Source organism: Lutjanus erythropterus, chromosome 2 (genome assembly GCF_056507025.1).
Source record: "Lutjanus erythropterus isolate fLutEry1 chromosome 2, fLutEry1.hap2, whole genome shotgun sequence".
NCBI classification, from domain to species: Eukaryota; Metazoa; Chordata; class Actinopteri; order Lutjaniformes; family Lutjanidae; genus Lutjanus; species Lutjanus erythropterus.
The window spans coordinates 26,030,382-26,047,985 of record NC_139318.1 but is presented as its reverse complement, the minus strand read 5'-3'; the positions used below and the strand labels follow the sequence as shown (position 1 = coordinate 26,047,985).

The 17,604-nt window shown below is 39.4% G+C and overlaps 1 protein-coding gene across 2 annotated transcripts in view; it reads right to left on the bottom strand.

Annotated features, from left to right (window-relative positions):
- Nucleotides 1-4,466: 4,466 nt before the first annotated feature.
- The window catches only part of cacna2d2b (calcium channel, voltage-dependent, alpha 2/delta subunit 2b), a 54,146-nt gene continuing 41,008 nt past the window's right edge, over nt 4,467-17,604 (bottom strand). For both annotated transcript variants that reach the window (XM_084734933.1, XM_084734941.1), the window contains exons 17-38: nt 17,112-17,186; nt 16,931-17,005; nt 15,558-15,629; nt 15,264-15,335; nt 14,771-14,832; nt 14,563-14,639; nt 14,401-14,461; nt 14,224-14,321; nt 14,051-14,141; nt 13,883-13,945; nt 13,669-13,772; nt 12,503-12,601; nt 12,218-12,309; nt 12,080-12,127; nt 10,234-10,305; nt 9,618-9,770; nt 8,055-8,107; nt 7,745-7,800; nt 7,309-7,432; nt 7,110-7,219; nt 6,907-6,989; nt 4,467-4,941 (exon numbers count right to left, since the gene is read on the bottom strand). In XM_084734933.1, coding sequence (XP_084591059.1) covers nt 4,846-4,941; nt 6,907-6,989; nt 7,110-7,219; nt 7,309-7,432; nt 7,745-7,800; nt 8,055-8,107; nt 9,618-9,770; nt 10,234-10,305; nt 12,080-12,127; nt 12,218-12,309; nt 12,503-12,601; nt 13,669-13,772; nt 13,883-13,945; nt 14,051-14,141; nt 14,224-14,321; nt 14,401-14,461; nt 14,563-14,639; nt 14,771-14,832; nt 15,264-15,335; nt 15,558-15,629; nt 16,931-17,005; nt 17,112-17,186 — 1,836 coding nt within the window. In that variant the 3' untranslated portion in view covers nt 4,467-4,845. The remainder of the gene's footprint in view (nt 4,942-6,906; nt 6,990-7,109; nt 7,220-7,308; nt 7,433-7,744; nt 7,801-8,054; nt 8,108-9,617; nt 9,771-10,233; nt 10,306-12,079; nt 12,128-12,217; nt 12,310-12,502; nt 12,602-13,668; nt 13,773-13,882; nt 13,946-14,050; nt 14,142-14,223; nt 14,322-14,400; nt 14,462-14,562; nt 14,640-14,770; nt 14,833-15,263; nt 15,336-15,557; nt 15,630-16,930; nt 17,006-17,111; nt 17,187-17,604) is intronic.

The following is a 17,604-nucleotide window of genomic DNA, read 5'->3' as shown; positions in this document are numbered from 1 at the left end:
TACTTTGTCAAAAAAGCTTTTTAAAAATATCCCCCTTTAACTCTTTAGATCAAATGGTAACACAAAAAGACATCAGGGGCTGAGGAATCACTGTGGGAAAATGTTTTTATCATGCATAACTCTTCCACTGTTTTATTCACGAAAACTCATTTAAATAATTTGAAGTCCAAAGTGCGTTTTTTTACTTAATGTTGCTTCACTTGACCTTCACCGTGCAGGATGATGTCTGTGCAGAATTTCACACTAAATGCCGTTTTTCACATTCATCTTCTTAAAGGGGGAAAGTTTCTCTGTGCTCATCTGAAATCTGAGTTTAAGATGTGCACAAACAAGAGTGGTAGCTTGGAAGCCAATCATGGTCCAGTATTTAACTTGTCTCATGTAAAAACTTGAAATTCCAATGCACACACACTGAGAATGTTTGGGACACAGATTATTGCTCTAAGCATATTTTTGACTCAAAACATGCCTGGAAGGAATATGTATGAAAGCACATATCTGCCAATGTGATGAAAAAAAAAATCTTTAAGTCATTATGAGTAACTTTATCAAAATAAATACTTATCTCAAAATAATGCCAAAGTTTTTCCAAGTAATACCATACTAACTCATTTTGACATACTAAGTCATTAGTTTGTAATAAGTAAAGCTTTATTTCAAGATGAGCAATTTTGAGATAAATAACTAAATTTGATAAATTCACTCATTATTTTGAGATAAGTAACATTATTTGGAGAATGTTTCTCATATTTTCAGATAATAAGTCATAATTTTGAGATACTGAGTCATTATTCTAAGAAATTTGCTCATTATTTAGTTTCTCATTACATTGACCTACAGGATTTTTTCATCACACTGGAGGAAATGGGCTTCTGCAGATATGTAATACAGCACAATGACGAACACATTTAATGTGTTTTAACATCACATATGTTGTAGCCTTGATTTGTGACTGGTGGAAAATTTAGTCAAACTAAACTACTGACCACCCTGCTCACTCTTTGATCTTGAAATAAATTATCTGTATGCCTGACAACTACATGTCACAGCTGAAATGATTAGTCAAATGACAGAAAATGATATAACAATTTTTCAAGCAAAACTGCCAACTTGTGCTTGTTCCAGCTGATGCAGTGTGAGGATTAAATGTTTTTCTTTTTTTTATCACTCTAAATTGATTTTGGGGGGGGTGGGGGGGGGGGGGGGGGATTGTACTGGTCAGACAAAACAAATCTTGTCAGCCTGAGCTGTGGGAACCTGAGGGGCATTTCCTGTTATTTTATTGCCATTTTACACAACTAAAGGGCTCATTTGCAAAAACAAATGTCTCCATTTTTAATTTATGTTTTTAACTTTTTATTTTTGTGTGCTCCAAGGAATATCAATCAAACTTGTTCTGGTTTATTTATTTTAAAAATGGTGTTTACCTGTTTTTGCAAATCAATCTCCTTAGAATGATTATTAATTGAGAAAATAATGGGTAGGACAATTGATCATGTACACCTGTATCCACATGAAATCATTCACAGAGCATAAGGAGTTTTAACCCTAAAATAAGTAAAATAAATTGCACAAACTAATCATTTTAGCGCAACACTACATGCAGCACTGGGCAGACCTTTCAGTCTTACAGCTTCCCAAATTTGTAAAAGTTGAATTAGATCAGTCACTGTCATGGTGAGGTATGCATGATAAAATGAAAATATTCTGCCACAGTGAATCACCTCTTTCAGTGAGACATCAGGGGAATCTCAACAGAGGGTCAAAAAGCATCACATACTGATAACATATTGATAACACTGAAAGCTGTTCAGAAGCTACATTCCCCATACAGAAGCATACATAAGTGCATAAATTCAGGTTTGACAAATAGTGGCGATAGAAGATACAAAAAAGGGACAGAGAGTTTCCCCTCAGTCAAACAACTGGTGTTTAAAAAGATGATGGCCACACACTGACTATAGGTTTTGTGCTATAAGACAACATAGATAACACTGCATGTAAATTAAAATTTATGATAAATGTATGGTCATGATAATTACTGCCAGACTAAAGTATCCGATTATCACAGCAGTAATGCAGTGGTTAGATTTTCGTAACAAAATCACTGTTAACATTTGAGGATTTTGGTCTGTTTTTGTCTGATTTTACTGCCTTTAATGATTCTTAGCAACTGGAAGCACTTCAAGATCACACCGAGTCTCTGAGGAAGCATTTCAATAAAACAAACCTTGACTTCAACAATCTTTGTATCAATTAAACTCCACTTAATCACTGATATGTGTTATGATAAGTCACAAAATCTAACAGGTATTTCTCATCATTCTGGCTTTTCTCATCTGTTGTCTTGTAAGTGCTCTAAGAAAATACTTTTAGGGGAAAAAATACTTTTCATCTAAATTCTGTCTGAACTCTTGCTAGATTTAAATATTTAAAAGACAAAGGCGTACTTGAGATGGTAGATGGAAGTCATTCTGGGTCGTTGTCATGTATGATACCATTTGTGGTATTGAAACTGTCTTGGCAAAGGTCAGAGGTGGATTGAAAGACACTGAAGTGAATGTGAGGTTAAGGCTCAGATCTACGGTCACGTAAAAACTGCTCCTTTATGTGCAAAGACATTTACTAGGACTGGACATGCAAATGAAAGCTGGTGCAGAGAATTCATTTTGAATTTCACAAAGCCAACAGAAGCAGAAGCTGTCAGAAGCAGCAGAGTCTGAAACAGGAGGGAGTCTGAACTGTGAAGCTCAACCAGCAGCAGATTCTGTCAATTTATTTACATGTTCATGCTGCAGCGGTTAGCTTGATGTGTGGTGGACACGATGTAAAACTGACAGTTGTGCAAGTGGCTTGGACAGCTTTACCCAGCAGTTGTAAGTAAACTGTAACTCCATTTACTGTAAACATTTAACTGTTGAGGTGGGCCTCATCTAATGAGCCACAGTGACAACAAAAGATCTAAAAACTCAGCTGTGTTTGACCAATCACAGAGCTCCTCTAGACAAATACACCCGGTTCATGTGGCGACCTGTGCAGCACTGTATTTTCAGTGGTGGAAAGCAAGCAAGTATATTTCCTCAAGTACTATACCTGGGGACAGTGTTGAGGTTTCTTTTACTTTATTAAGTCCATTTTATGCTACCTAAATGACCACTAGTAGCACTATAGAGCAATGTTTCTGAGGGTGGGTCCCTGTTATGCTGCTTTCATGTTGTACATCACATGCACAAGCATGTGGGTCATGCAAAACACTAAGGACGTGCACAAGGCCGGGCTTGTTGCCAGAGCAACAGCCCATTTGCCCTCTTTGGCTGAGCTGCCCCTCAGGTGAAAAAAAATATTTTTTGTGCTGTTTTGACTGCTTAGTGTCTAACTCTTTTTTTGGGTAGGACACAGACATGAGGCAGCCCAGAGCCATAAAAAAAGAATAAAAAAGATATGATATCATGAGAACCTGTTGCATCAAAACTTTGGTATTGTTGCCTTTGCCATCTCTTTTGAAATTGCAAACAATGTACAGCTTGTGACATTTGCATCAAATCGTGGAATATTGAATTATATGATGCTAGCTTGTTAGCTGACTAACACAGGCCTACAGGTAGCAGAGTTACAGTTATTTTTCAGGTTAGAACAATAACTTAACTTGTAGAGGGAAATGTAATATTTAAAACAACATGTCCTCATACCTAAAAAACAGAATATGTTGATTGCTGGTGACTTTTGAATTACATGACATTAAATATGTGGTTAAGATTGTGAAAAGGTCAGTAGTTTGGTTTGGTTTAGGCAGCAAAACTACTTAAATAGGTATGCTACGTATGTCATGTGACAGAAGTGAAACAAGTCACCTATGTAACTTAAAACTGCATAACTCACCATGGATTTTTGGTTTCACATGCAACGCAAACCCTAGTCTCTTGGGAAAAAGTCCTGTGCTTCACCCATCCATCAACCCAACTACTTCCCTACATGGACTTTATCACTCTTTATACTTCTGTCATAATTACTACGGCCACTAGAGATCGCCATCTTAACAATAAGCGTAAATATTAGTTGGGCCATTTTAAAATTCTACTTTTTATAGTTATTGTTAGATAGCCAATGATACTACTCAACATTATACACTGTAGTGGAAATTAGCTCCACCCAAGAGTTACAGCATTAAAAAGCTGCTGACATATTAGAACATCATCAATAATAATCTGATAATGCAGTGTATGATACAGTGACACAGATAACACAGATGGGGTCCATTCTGCTGTCAAATGAGCATTTTTACTTAAATACTTTAAGTTAAGTCTTTGTTGCTAAGACGGCTTTACTTTTACTTGTATTTCCACAGTTTGGTAGTGCAACTTTACACAAGCAAAATACTTCCATCAACCACAAAAAAGCCAGGAGTTTTTAGATCTTTTGTCATTTCACCACCATATCCAACCTACAGTTTTGACTGACGTCTGCTCCAGCTGGGCGATTATTTATTGGCCTGTTAAAAATACATTTCAGCTGCCTCCCTGACTTTTTGGTGATCATTTACATGGCTGAGCCTGTGTGCAAAAATTTGAAACATGCTTGTCCTAGTTTAAGTAGCATGCACACTCAACACATTCTCGTCCTATATTTTGCACTCAAGCCCTGAAACACCAACAAATGCATAAGCAGTAAGGCAAAAAACACTATGAGCTGATCCACGTATTTTTTTTTCCCCAAGCACTAAATGTGCTGTGGGCTGTTTGCAGATCAAAAAAGAAGAATTGTGCAGTTGCCGTTTGATCTGACCTTCAGTAGATCTGAGCCTAAACCCAAAGAGATGAAAGATGTCAGTTAGAGTGTTTTCACGTGTCAGAGATGAAAAAGAGGCAGAATAAGCTGAATAAAGAGAAGGACTCCTATGGACGACTGCAGAGCATGACCCCGTCCACACTCTGACGTGTTTTCCTGCAACGAGAGTTCACAATAAATCCTCTTCCTCAAGAGTAAATGATTCATCACATACATTAAAAAAAATTCTTGTGATTGTGTTCTTCACATAGGGAATTTGTGCCTGCAATGAAACATTTTGAGCATAGAAATGATTTTATTTGTATTATATTCATTATATTTTGTTGACAAATTATCACACAAAAAAGAACCTACTTTCAGCCGACAAAAATCTAGTCTATGTTCTGCGAATTCATTTGTTTTTTGTTTTTTTGCCATTATCCACACAAACACAAAATAATAACCTCTCTCAGTTTTAATCATTTGCATCCCTCATCTCTCAATTTCCCTGCTCGGTGCACTCTCAGGTTTGCCTGTACACTCACTCAGTTTAATCGCTCTGTACAGTGGGTGTGGGTGCCTTTCACAAGGTTACAGAAATTTTCTGACAGAGCCAACAACCCAAATTCAATTAAACCATTGATAAGCAGTTCTGATTAAGCATAATGGCAGCTTTACCAGGACAGAAGGGAAGCACCCCACAGGCACACACATACAGTATAGTTAGGTATGTTGGTTGCTTGCATACCTCGTTTTATGAACTTTCATGAACTTGCAGTTGAAAGTTAGTCTGTGCTTAGCTAACTCTGCGACTATGCTATTTTGGACGTGGGTAACAGACCCAAAGATGGTGCCTATTAAGTCTTAAGTAAGAATTGCCCACCTGGTGCATACACCAAAGAAGTTTTCTAGAAGTCTACCTCTGGGAGTATGCAGCCCACCAAACATGTTCAGTAGTGTTTTGACTTCTCATTCAGTTCATAGACTTTACATTGTGATAATATCACCTTCAGCGTTCACTGGATCGGTTTGCATTCGAGTGCAAAGTAGCTGGGATGAGGATCAGCACCTCTAAGTCTGAGGCCATGGTTCTCGACAGGAAACTGGTGGATTGTCTACTCCGAGTAGGGAATGAATCCTTACCCCAAGTGAGGGAGTTTTCGGGGTCTTGTTCTTGAGTGAGGGGACAATGGAGCGTGAGATGGGCCAGAGAATCGGAGCAGCGGGAGCGGTATTGCATTCGTTTTACCGTACCGTTGTGACGAAAATAGAGCTACCGGTCAATCTTCATTCCTACTCATACCTCTGGTCATGAAGGGTGGGTCATGACCGAAAGATTGAGATTGTGGATACACGTGGCCGAAATGGGTTTTCTCAGGAGGGTGGCTAGCATCTCCCTTAGGGATAGGGTGAGAAGCTCAGTCATACCTGAGGAACTCGGGGTACAGCCGCTGCTCCTTTTTGTAGAAAGGTGCCAGTTGAGGTGGTTTGGGCATTTTGTACGGATGCCAACTGGTCGCCTCCCTAGGGGGGTGTTCCAGGCACGTTCAGTTGGGAGGAGGACACAGGGCAGACCGAGGACTAGATGGAGGGATTATGTCTTTGCCCTGGCCTTTCCCCCAGTCATAGCTGGCTAATGTATTCGAGGAAAGGGATGTCTGGGGTCCCCTGCTGGAACTGTTACCTCCACAACCTGATTTTGGATAAGCGGTTGAAGATGGACGGATGGATGGAGATAAAAGTGATTTTTAAGGAACTAATTAGCTAATGAAGCGATGCCTGCAAGCTAGTTCAGGTAATCAACTCAAACTGCACAGCTAACCACAGGTGACTTACATCACTCTCCACAGTCATCGACCTAACACACCCTCTCAATCTGGCAGCAACAAGTACAATTTCACTGACATAATTTAAACTGAATGAGAGAGGTTATCATTATACAGTGTATAGCAAAAATGCAAATAATATTCATGAGGACAGAACAGATTTTTGTTTGTTAAAATTGAATTATTCTTTGTGCTAATTTTTGAACAAAACACGATTCATGTTCTTATGAAATATTTTCCTGTGCTCAAAATGTGCCACTGCATGCTCAGAACTGAAGCATGAATATAATGTCATATTTATAGTGTATTTACTCACTAAGGCACTGTAGTCAAAGCAGGAAGTTGGGCCTTTACGATACCGTGCGTTACTCAGCACTTCGCATGGATTTTCCTCCTGAACTGTTTGGTTTTAGTTAAGGGAGCTAACAGTGAACTCACCTGCCACGCAAGATTGATGAGATCACCGCCTTCAGCATAAATAAAAGCACAAAGGAGTGACTGTCAGCATAAAAAGGATACACTCTGTCCTAACCTGTGTAAGTCTCTCTATCTCACATGAGCTGCAGGGGAGCGTCTCAGCGACCACGAAGAGCAGGTTGGTGTTTTCTATCCGTTTTGCGTGAAACAGCCTGTAGGAGACAGTGATGGATATTCATAGCGTGTTCAGTGCAGGTATGAGAGCACAAACACATTCTGCTAATGCTCCAGAAAAACCCACCGTGAGCAGTTTCCACAGTCCTGCAGCACATTGTAGGAGTTGGTAGTGTTTGTAAAGTAGAACTGGCTTTGGATGGTCACACAGCTGCTTTCCTTTGTCTCAAAACCTTCTACCAGGAGATCATCTGCAAAAACATCAAACTAACATACTTAAAGCTCATTTTCATTTTTTAATCATGTTTAAATGATTTTGATCCAGATTTTCCTCTCATTGTTGTTGTTTCCTGATACCCTGGTGCAAGAACACACTTAGCTGTTAACAAAATCCCCTTTTAATGAGGTCAGAACATGTTTATGGCAACAGAAGTTATGAGGCAGAAAAATAAGGACAAAATGCAAATGAGCTGCTTGTTAGGCTTTTTTTTTGTGCAAGTGACTTTTTTCACCTCATTTGTACCACATTTTACATAAAAACAAAAAGTAATGAGTCTGACCACCTTGGTAGAGCCAGCTGTTGTAGGCCAGTCCATACAGAAGCTGCTGGGTCACAGACCTGTAAAAAAAAAAAAGTTCACACAGTACTTTGTAAAAGAATGAAATACAATCTGTATCCTTCAATAAATAAGATTAAACACTTGTCACAGCTTCAGTAACACAGTGCTGAAAATAACTAAGCGGGAGCCGCCAGCAGCGCACAGCACAAAAAAGGCACTCCTGGTTTGATGAGGAGAAGTCCGTACACAGTTAGGATTGTTTACAGGGCAGCTCACATGCTCCTGGTGTCATCTAATTGAAACAAAGTCTCACCATGCCACTGTGGATGTCCACCATGCCAAGCTGAGGATGTCAGCGATGGACGGCTGCAGAAACAGAGAGAAGTTACAGATGAGCATTTTCCATCTGACTGAAATGAAGTCTCTCTCTGTATTTATGTATATATGTATCAATATGTATATATTCTTGACAAGCATTCATACAATCGTCTTCACACACTTGGCGAGTGAATTGCTGATGACCAGAGGGAGTGCAGTGTCAGCTCTTGAGATCTACAGGATCTATATTTATTAGCAGCACTGCTTCCACAGGTGCGCACTGTCACAGTTTCCAAAAGCTAGCTCAAAGTTCAGTTAACACAGATTAAAAGGAATTTGTTCACATTTATAGTTCCCAATTCTGAAATTTTAATTAAGTTCACTGTCCCAAAGTCTGTCTGTCTGCTTGTTGTTGAGTGTAATCAACCCTAAGTATGAAAGTAGAGTTCACTTATACAATCATATTGGTCTCAGCAGATATGAGACGCAACTTGAAAATAGCCAGTAATGTGTTTGTGACAAATCTGGTGACTGAGTCAGACCACAACTGCTGCTGCTGAGGTGAACACAAAGCATGCATGTGTACGGGAACCAGTATGAAAACAAACAAGTATGCCAGGGACATTAAAACACAGTGTATTAACATAATTAACTCTGGAGGGAGTTAACAATTTTCAGAAGTTGGGTTCAGTGTTCACCAAAGACATTAGCATGTTTAATGAAAGCACTCTTTCAGTGTATACAGTGTATACAATTTGTAGTGTATTAAGAGGAGACCTCTGTTACACCACCAAACAGTATGCTGGGTACAGCTTGCTCTCTGTTGCTCACAACAGTACATTCAAGAACAGATGAAGAAAGAGAGAATGGAGAGACAGAGATGTTTCTCTGAAATAAAGTTGTAAAGTTTGCTGTTTTGTACCACAAAAAACATTCCAAACATTCCTGTTCCAAATAGCTAAATAGCCTGGTCCCAAATAACTAGATAATCTAGTCCGAAATATCTAAATAGTCTAATCCCAAATAGCTTGGCCCGAAATAGCTAGATAGCCTGGCACCAGACAGCTAAAAAGCCTGTCCTCAAATACCTAACTAGCCTGGTTCCAAATAGCTAAATAGCCTGGTGCTAAATAACTAGATAACCGGGTCCCAAACAGCTTAATAGCCCGGTCCCAAATAGCTGGCTGTTAGCAATGACAGCAGCCAGCTGATTATCTCATGTTTGCTATCAAATGTCCATCTCTAATTGTGCCATAGACATCACAATTCAACAAGTTTGCCACTTTGTTTCACTAAACTCAAACATTTCAAGAATCAGATGTAACTTTATTGCGAGGGGACGTATTTATGTCATGGCAAGTATCGGTCAGGATCCAACAAAGCTCGGGGTCGACAGTGAAGTTGTTTTTATGAGCAGCTCTTGAGAACGCGGCAAGCAGCAACAGTAAAATCCAAGGAATTGGCCCAGTCCAAACAGGCACATTTTGAATAGGCACTGCACGAGTAAAACGAGCTATAAAAAGATCCAAGAATCTAAAATATGTAGGTGCTCGCTTACCACAAAGATACCCTTTGGTGCTGCGCCAGTGTGGCTGCTGCTGACTGGTTCACATGCAGACTGGTAGTGGAAAGACTGACGCCGAGTGAAGATTGAGTTGTTGTAGAGAGCATGCATCAGGTAAGGGTCCACATCACCGAAGAAAAGACCGATCTGCGATGGATGAAGAAAAGAAGAGATATTAAGAGAGAGGAAAAGAAAGCGCACCAGTGAAACAGCCAAACAGCCTGCAGAGACAACTGAACTGAACAGTTAGAAAAAAAAAGGAAACTGCAATAACTTATGATGAATTTAGTTTAGTTACAACTTAAATGACCCTGTAACCAGCAAACATAAAAAAACTGATGTAAAACAAGCAAAAACAATAACATTGTTAGCAACAACAACTAGGTTTATAAAAAGCTCAGAAATTAATTCACTTAAAAGAGGATCCACTGGGAATTTAATTAGAGCAGGATGACTGCACTGAAAAGACATGAGTCACATTTTTAAAAATATCTTTCCTTTTTCTAAGCATTTCAAAATATATTGGTTAAGGCACACTGTGTACATTCTTCTAAAAGAAGACAGATGATATATTGTATAAGAATAAGCACATTATCACACAAAGACTCACCTTTTTCCAGTGATCTCTCTGATTGGACATAACTAGGAACCCACCGTCGTCAATGAGATAACAGAGAAGGTCCTAAAGACAACACAGCACAGTTTACATTTAACAAGCAGTTCTTAACACTTTGCATCACTGCACTGCAGCAGCAGCACACAGGAAGTCTCAAGATTTCAAGGTTGAACTGTTCTTATAAGAGGAGACAACAGACAGTAAAAACCTGCAGGCAAGTGTACAAAACAGAAAACTAATAAAGGAATAATATGCCTTCATACATAATACGGTAGAGTATATGAATTTTTTTTTTATCTGTTTTAGTTTCTGACTTGGTCTTTCTAAATGGCTTTTTTTTTATAATGGCATTTCTGGATGAGTTGTGATTAATGATACACATTTGACTTAACTTCCAATCTGTTGGATTTAATATCTCTTCCCCTCTAACTGCTCGGGGCGCCGCTATAAGTAGCAGCTCTTCATACTGACGTCTCTCTACTGATTCATTTCTTTAGGTCCTGTTTATGCATGTGTGCATATAAAACCAAAAAAGAGCGAAAAAAATATTTTCCCAAGAGGGATTACTAAATTATGCCTTCTTCTTCTAGTTGTTTTTGCCCTTTTCATAGAGGTGTGCTCTGTCCGCATGCGGGAGTATTAGACATCGTCGCCCAGCTCTGCTCTGATTGGTCCAGTTGTTTGAGAAGACTGACTCTCAATCAAGCAGATCACAATCGTCTGAGTCACATTTGTGTCTACATGTCACTCGTTCTGCTTTGTGATGGTGACTTGTTGGCAGTTATCAGTACAGTGCGCAGATCTTTTTGTTTGTTACTTTTTAGTTATGAAGATTTTTCACATTATAAGGGCAGTAAGCAAACAAGCAGATGAATAATGAACAGAAAACAAAAAAGCAAACTAAACTGAGGTCTTGGGATGATCAATAAATCAAGACAGAGTTGCCTAATTTAAAACAGAATATTGCACAGGATTCATACAATAATTATGAAAGATCTTTCTTATTTCTTCTGGAAAAACACACCATTTTTCCCTGATGCTTTTTTAGTCATATGGAGAAAGTCATCTGTTCTAAAAGATGTAAATGTTTGACAATATCGACAAAAAGGGCTGTGGTGGGGCAGTTTTCCTGAAGGCTAAGTTTTATAATAGCCTTTTTATTTGCTGCCAGCAAGATCTGAAGAAGGCTAAGTATCGTCTTTACACAATCCATCAGAGATGTTGTACTAGTGTGTGGATCTTTTGTCTATTTCTTATTAAAAGTATATTACACTGCGAAAAACATTTTCGTCACGAGTCATTTGGTCTTAAATTACGCATTCAAGACTTCTTTGTGAAAAGAAGCGCGTTTATAAATAGTTATCATTTCTGTACACTTGCTCCAAATTTTCCTGTAATGAAATGTCAAAACAGAATAAAGCAAATCACTTTTTCAGGAAAATAAGATTTTAAGGCTCAATGCCTGACTAAATTACTGGTTAGAGGGAGATTTTTCATAGTATAACATCAAGTTGAGAAGCTGACAAGTTGAGCTCAAGGCCTCTTAATCTTAATCATACACAACAGGCAGGAATGTGGATTTTCTTAATTACACTTGACGTGTCAGCTTTTACAAGTGTTCCTCTTACAGCGAGACAAGTAGCACCAGCAGCTCTGTTCTGGTCTATAAAATGTTACCTTTAAGTTTGTCACTTAATAATAAAGACTTAAGAAGACATTTAACGTGTGAAAAATGCAACTGTGGCCACAAAACTGATGACAGTGTCTGACTGCAGTAGCAGGTCAGCTGCAGTCTCAAGTGGTTGTGTCAATGTGAGAATGAAATAGAAAACGTTCTTACATCAGTGTTCACTTCACAGTCCATTTCACAACTTCTGGATGGTCCACACTGTTTAATAAAAAGTGTAATGAGAGAATAAAGTCACTTCTGTTCCAGTAAATGCAGTCTAATCAAGTGATTATTAGTGATCAGTGGCACCTTGTGTGAGCCCTGTCGACTGTCTGACACGTTGCTGGCCAGGATCTTAAACTTGTCCACCCACGCCTCCAAGTCCAGCTTCACTCCGACCACTGAGCGACAACATCCACACGATCAGGACAAAGAGAGGAAGAAGAGAGCAAGAAGCAGCATTTTGGTAAGAAGACAGTTCAAAACTGAGGCAGCTGAAATAATCAGAACATATTTCAGATAAAGAACATTCCTGAGAATCCCAGACAACACTGGATTTCACATCGAGTTTCCACATGAAAGTATTTTTCTCACCTGAAGGTTTGAGCAGTTTTCCTCCCAAGTTAACCTCAACAGCCGAAGAGACCAGAATTCCAACTGTGCCGTTTTCTGCACCCATGGGGTCGTCCAAGGCTGAAACAAATAAAACAAGGTTAAATCAATGATGTGAGGTCACATTCTGATGTCACTCATGTATGAATGCTGAAATTATCATTTTGAATTTATGTTTAACTGAAATTAACAATTATTTGGCAGTTATGTGACAAGTACTTCAGGATAAAAGTTCATTGTTGACCTTAAGATGAGCGCATGGAACAAAATAATCTCAGTTTAAGGTCCATTTCAACCACATCTCACAGTCTTCATGCTGGCTCTGGTGTCATCATGTCACCAAAGTGTAAAACATGTCATGCATTACAGTAATATATTACTTTCAACAGTAACAAAGTAACATAATGTTTCTTTAGTAGGATTATTACATTTATTACATCAAGTATTGCATCATCAATCATGCTGCATTCATGTCTGAAAGGATGACAAAAAGTGTGTTAAGCTACAAAACAGAGTTGCTGTCAAGAAACGAACCAACTACCTCACTAACAGTTAAAACCAGCAGAAAAAAATGACAATTACCAACATAAACTGCCATGTTCTGAACAGACACATGACAAGCACTATCAAAAAGTAACATTTGCATTTTGGAACATGAAACAGCAAACTTAACACACTACTCAGCCCAGCTCTGCATTTACTTTATATAAAAGGATCCCTGTCAAATGCACAATGGGAAATGTGGGCCGATGCTACAATATTTTAACCTACATTACAAACTGGAGCAGAGGGCCAGAGAGCAGCACTCTCTGCCTCACTTGCAAAATGTAGATATATATATTTATTCCGGGCCTTTAATAGACTTGAAGTGTAAATAAATGCTCCAGGGCATGTTTACACCCATGAGACACAGCTGAGACGTGAGGCTGCACAGAGCCGGCGCAGAATTGGGGTGGACATTAATGATGGAAATGTCCTTTTACCCAAAGCGTTAGATAGCATAGGAGCATTTGCAGGAATAATGCTATGAAACAACATTACTCTTATACATCTGCAGTTATTTTGGTGAAAGTAACAAAAAAGTAGTGCAATGCATTCCTGCACCCTTTTACATACACACAGCCAAGATATGTTCATGAGTTACTCACTGGATCTGAACGGAGGTCTGAACATGTAGCCTTTGTTGTCGAGGCTCCGTCTGTAGTAATTTGAGTTAAAGGGTTCAGGATCCTCATCCCATAACTCAGCAGCTCTGTATAAACATAACAAAAATCATTCAAAGTTTTCTGAAAAATAAAACTATTTATGGGACAGATTACTAATATATTTCTCTGCTTTAGTATGTGCATTAATCTTGCTCACGCGTTGGGAAATACTCGTGTTATTCCTCCATCAGTGGATGCAAACACAGCCAGAAAGCCGTACCTGTAACAAATAGTTTTTACTTAGCCAGCTCTGTGTGTTTTAGTTCTGATACCATCACAGCAGATTGCTGTTCATTTGCACAATCAAACTAAGAAATTGACTCACGAATTCAGATCCTTGTTCTTCCAAACACGAGAGGCCAGCTGCCCGATAATCCTTGAGTCCAAAATCAGGTTGTGGATGAGGCCTTGGTCACCTGAGATATAAGACACATGTATTATCTCATCTGTTTGTCTGCAGCAGTGACAGATACTGTAAACTACTCTCAACACACTCACACTCATCAGATTCTGGGGAAATATCCAGCATGAGTGAGAGGAAGTTCTGCAGAAACTGGGTGTTGTTGTCAGAAAGATGCAGACGTTTGCAGTATTCTCTGAGGAACAGAGGACAGATTTAATACCGGCAGACAGACAAAGAGTGAAATCAAGAGAGCAAACAGAGACGGTGGTTACCTTGGAGCCAGAAACACGTGTCCTGCAGATTCAAAGGAGCTGGGCAGCAAGGATTGCATGTCTGTAACACAGACACAGAGGGTAATGTTAGTTTTTTCATCTAATCTTTGTCTTACATCTTAATAAAAACTGAATCTTGAAGCTCTGCTGTCCTGTACTCACACTGGAGCTGCAGCATCACGTCACTCAGGTCTGCCTGGATGTAGAACTCATTGTACGGAGGTAAAACCAGACCAAGACTACATGAGACACATGAATGAGACAAAGAGAGGGGGAAGGGGTTCAGAGTAAATCAGTCAGTGCATGTTGTCCTCATCAGGCCACAGCTGGTTGGTTATTAATTATAATCCATAACATCATAATGGCTCACCTGTAATCTGTACCGTTGATAGGAGTCCAGGTGTAACCTCTGTACACCTCATCAATGTATTGCTGCAGTAAAGAAAGACATTTAACTAAACTTCAGTCAACCTATGTAAACCATTTATAAATACTTTGTGTTTTTAATAGAGGAGTTAACAGGCATATGAATTTAATAACCTAAAGCTATTAATATTTTCTGAGGTTGTTAAAGTTCTTTTGACAATATTCACAAATACAATAGAAAATAGGTCTGTATTTTAAACTACAATCAGTACTAATTGAAAAATCGTCAAAGTTTAATGGCCACCAGTTGTATCTTAACTGAGACATTGAGGCTGATACAAGAATGAGAAACAGATTGTGAAAGACGTACGTGATGTTCTTCAAACATATTCATCACACCACAGATTAGGTCTGATTATTGAACATGTGTCAGTGAAATCTACATGATCAGCTACAGTGAGACTTCAGTTATCCAGAAAGAGAGAGACTATACTTACCTCATCAATCGACTTGATAAGAGTTTTGACTTGCATTTCACCAGGTCTTCCATCAATCATCTGTCGCCGGATCTACAAAACACAAAGGCACGAACATGTTATGAAAACATGTTACGTGGTCCTTCAGTTACCTGCGCAGAGCACTGCAGACTGGTGGGCAGATTGTCCTGAGGCAGATGACGTTGTTCACTGGCCCAGCAGTAACTCTGAACACGAGCTTAACAGCAATAAGGAACAGAAAACGCCTGAAAACAGAAACTTTTCAGTTCCACTCTGTGGAACATAAGTGCTCACCTCCTCTTTATTGCTGTCCTCCACCTCTGCATCCAGGAAGTCCAGTGTCACCGGCTCAGGGAGGTTCACAAGCTAAGAGGAGGCGAGGGAGAAAAATAGACTAACATCAAATGAAGGTATTGAACAGACATATCTGCATCATAATTATCTAAACTATATCTGAACAATCACGATTTAAAACTCAAAGTATGTATTCTTCTCTCTATGTCTCACCCTCTCTTCTACCTGCAGTAAAATGTACCAGTGTTTATCCTTGTGTTTCCTGATGCTTCCCATTTTCCTGTGTCTTCTTGTGGCTCCCTGTCTGTTCCTCTTTGTGTTTGAGTGTGTTGTCTGCCCTCCTCGCTCTCCTGGTTCCCTCGCTCATCCTACACACCTGCCACCTATCAGCTCATCAGCCTTGCAATACTTCAGCCCCAGCTTTTCACACATCCAGTGTGAGATCCAGTTTCTTCAGCTACAGTGGCAGGGAGGCCTCTCTGATTAGTGATCTGTTCTTCGTGTTTAATTCCTTGACACAAATTCCAATTGGCCCCTCAACACTCCTCTGTGGAGACAGGAGGGTCTCTTAATTAATGCTGAGGGTATAAATACACTTGCAAGCTTTGGGACACCCTTGCCTTGCCTTGACAGAAACAGGAACATTTTTCACAATGGATATTGTAATTAAATAAATATTTATCTAAAGATAATCTCATACATGACGTTGACAAAGATGTAGGTGTGTGGCAATGACCTGGCACACTCACTAAATTCATGACATAGTAAGCTTGTGAAAAGTAAAATGATTAATTGAGTAAATAAAAACTCATTTGTGATTCTTAAATGGACAGCTCACCCAAAAATCAAAAATGCATATTTTCCCTCTGGCCTGTAGTGCTATTTATCCATCTAGATTATTTTGGTGTGAGTTGCAGAGTTTTGGATTTATCAGCCATAAAGATGCTGCCTTCTCTCCAGCATAATGAGACTAAATAGGGCTCGGCTTGTGGTGCTCAGAGCACGCTCCCCCTTAAGGCTGACTGGTTTGAAATGACACTCGGTGTGACAGACCCTCCACATGAACGTGTAAACAGAATGAGAGTGGATAGAGGGAAGGGGTAGGGGCCAGACTGCAATTGGACCCTGATTATACTGTCTTCTCTTTGTGGTCAGGATCGTTCCTCGTCTGCCTGCGTGTCTCCTCACTTGCCTGTTAACCTGCTTGCCTGCCTCTTGCCATTCCAGCCAGCCCACACCATTCACCATCACTCCTCTACTCTCAGCCATCCTTTACCAATAGACATTTAAACTTCCTCATCTTATCTCCAGTGTCATGCAGTTAAATCCAACCTGCAACATTGTGACAAATAAAGGTTTTTAAGACACATTACCTTTGGCTGAAGATTAGGGTGAAGGAGAAGATATCCATTTGGATCAATAGCAAATATGTATCCATTGGCTCCAAGCTGTTTAGGAAATGAAAAAAGGAGTGATCTGTCAGTCTGTACTGCACATCACAAGTACAAATGCATTAGTATGTGACTAATAATGGTGCTAATGGGATGTACATACATTGTACCGAGGTGTTAGTCGCTTTATCTCGTCGAGATGCACGTCGACTCCCATGACACCTAATATCAGCTGATTCTGGTCAGACAAAAGCATCCACACATCAGACATGTTAAAGGAATTACTGGGAATTTCCAGAGCAGATTCAGGCCATTCTAAGTTTAAAAAACATTATGGGGCCAAAGGAGGGGGTAATATTCTGAGAAAAAAAAATAACAAAACAACAAGATTAAAAGCAAGATTAAAAGCAGCTGATAAACATGTGATGCAGACTCACAGCACAGCGAGGGATAGAAATGTCAACCTAATGTTACTCTAATTTCTGTGGTTTATCAGTGCAGTGTAACCTATGAACTAAACTGCAGACTAGAGTCTCTTCTTCACAGTGATAGATTAGTGTTATATTTGCTTGTCTCCTCTATGAAATATCTGTATCCTCATTGTGTTGGAATATTATAAGCTACATGAACTGGTTGTGTCATCACACCTGTGCCCA